Source organism: Montipora capricornis, chromosome 6 (genome assembly GCF_036669925.1).
Source record: "Montipora capricornis isolate CH-2021 chromosome 6, ASM3666992v2, whole genome shotgun sequence".
Taxonomy (NCBI): domain Eukaryota; kingdom Metazoa; phylum Cnidaria; class Anthozoa; order Scleractinia; family Acroporidae; genus Montipora; species Montipora capricornis.
Genome location: NC_090888.1, coordinates 57,686,843 through 57,689,342, shown reverse-complemented (window position 1 = coordinate 57,689,342; position 2,500 = coordinate 57,686,843). Strand labels below are relative to the sequence as shown.

General features: G+C 40.6%; 1 protein-coding gene across 1 annotated transcript in view; it reads right to left on the bottom strand.

Moving 5' to 3' along the window:
• Positions 1-339: 339 nt before the first annotated feature.
• The window catches only part of LOC138050688 (neuropeptide receptor 22-like), a 2,333-nt gene continuing 172 nt past the window's right edge, over positions 340-2,500 (bottom strand). The window contains exon 1 of the mRNA XM_068896993.1: positions 340-2,500. This exon is cut by the window's right edge and continues 172 nt beyond it. Within this exon, the coding sequence (XP_068753094.1) occupies positions 1,355-2,461 (1,107 nt within the window). The 5' untranslated portion in view covers positions 2,462-2,500 and the 3' untranslated portion in view covers positions 340-1,354.

Genomic DNA, 2,500 nt, shown 5'->3' with positions numbered 1-2,500 from the left:
TGTAATCGGCCCCTAAAATTACCTATTCCCGTGAAACGTTGGAAATCGGCCTGGACCAGTTCCTGTGTATTACGATGTTTATCATTTAAGAAATAAAAATCGCGCTCAGTGCATTGTTAAGTACGAAGGATTTTTTTTGCACAGTAGAGAATGCCGAGAATTCCAACTAGCCGTAATATTACTTCTCGAATGTTCTTAAAAATTCCCAAATGCTAAGATTACTCAATACTAACAAAAAAAATTTTTTCCCCGTTCTTATTAAAATGTTAAGCGATAAAATAAAATGAAAATAAAGTAAAATAATTAAAATTAAAATGGGATAGACAAAGAAACAAATCTACCTTTTACAAATCCATGTTTTACAAATCCAGTCCATATTTTACGATAGGTCATTTTCAACGAAAGAGCCTGCTTGTAGGCTAGTGATTTAAGATAGATAGGAATGTACTTTCTTCCAGTTGGTCTGAAGTTTTAAAATATGCTTTTGCAGTGGAAACTGAGACTTATAAGTGATATGCTGCATAATTTTTGCTGCGTAACTTAATCGTTTCCTTTGTAGTAAGACATGTAAGTAATCTTTAACTGCTACGTACATTACATTTTATAAGATAAAAACGCGATCATTCAAGTTTGTCCGTATCGTTCATTTTTTTAACTCTGATTCAAGACTGCGAGCCGTATCAATCAGGTTTTTTGGACCCTTGGCCCAATATTTTACAACGTGAAGGTGCGTTTTAGTTGAGGTTGTTTTCGTTGAAACGGTCTACGAGGCCGCGACTTAAAGGAGAACTCCACCAGAGTTGTACTAATGTGCGAGCCAGCGAGCCATACGAGCCATGCGAGCCATGTGAGCCGGCATGACTGCGAGCCATGCAAGGCATGACAGCGAGTCATGAGAGCCAACATGGCTGCGAGTCAACATGCGAGTCACGCAGTTATTGAAAGCTAACCGTTTTAAAATTGTTAGACTTAATAACTCTTTATCAGCGCTATTTGAAACGGGTGCTTAGACTTAAATGCGAAATTCGCATGCCTCGCATGGCTCGCTGGCTCGCAGATTTAGCAGACCAACTCCACCATGGATATATAATTGCCCTGCCCGCCCTTTCTGTCCTTTTGTACACTTCTTTTCCTTTCTCAGCGAATATGCAATGTAATATTACCAAATATCAAATTCCATAGAAAAGGTGAACAAAGTGGGACAAGTTTTAATTGTCTTTCTAAGCTTCAACATCTTTCCTTCAAGTTTAGTTCGCGTATAGCTCCGGTTGGCTAGTTTGTAGATGGCAGAGATAATGGCGATAAAGTTTGGATTATCGATGAGTTTTCCGTCGTCTATCTCGTGTGCGTAACTTCAGTGCCGTGGTAGGTGACTTGATATATCTACACCATTAGATTCCACAGCTTCAATTGCGTTTACAGATTTACAGCAACAGGGAAAAACTTTCTTTAGCACCAATTTGGCTCCCTGGCGAAATTGCTCGTTGAAGATGAAGTAAATCCATGGGTTTATACCACTGTTCGCATAGGTCAGAAACCAGCCTGCAAACACAACATTATGTTGGCCGCAATTTTCTATTGAACCAAACATACAGGATAAGATTACAATTATCAGAGGAAGACGGCAGACAATCAACACAGCGACAACAGTTACGAGCATTGTGAGAATCTTGTGGTTCATCTGCTCTCTTCGCTCTCGATTTGATGGCAGTTGGCTTCCTGGTCTCTTAGTTTGGTTCAGTTTTATCGCGATGGCGATATAAATGGCGATAGTAGCCATAAGGGGCAACGCGATAACGAATATAAGGCAAAACAAGACGTAGATGACGATAAATGGCTGCAGCTCGAGATTGCAAATGGGATATCCGGGCTCTCTCTCAAAAACTTTGGCCATTCTTAATGATTGTAAAGAGAATGCTGACGAGAGCAACCAAATTGCAACAATCAGGTATTTCGCTTTCGCAAGAGTAATTTTTCTTTTCAGTGGATAAAACACCAGAAACAAGCGATCCAAGGCGATAGCAAACAGGCTAGCAGTGGAAACAAGCACGGATAATTGACCAAGAAAGAACGATAAACGACACAGTGCCAGGCCAGCAACTCCGCTCACAAGCCATCTATATTGGTAGGCTCTTGTTATTGCAAACTGTGGCATGCAATATACAGTGATAATGATATCCCCGCAAGCCATGCTGAAAATGAAATAGTTACTCGGTGTACGCATTCTTTGATTGGCGTTCTTGAGTAATACTGCTACCAGCAAGGCGTTTCCGGGTAGCGAAACGAGAAAGAGTAAAAGAAAACCCAAAAGTTTCATTCCCGTAGCCAATTTGTCAATGTCGTTCTGCAACCACAGCGAAGCGTTATCTGTTGTGTTTGCACTGCTCTCAATGCTTAAGCTGTACACGGTATATGTTATAGATGTGGGTGTGCTGTTAGCTGTACCAGACACGTCTTCCATCGTCGACTTTTCTTTTAACGTATGAACAGTGAAACAACG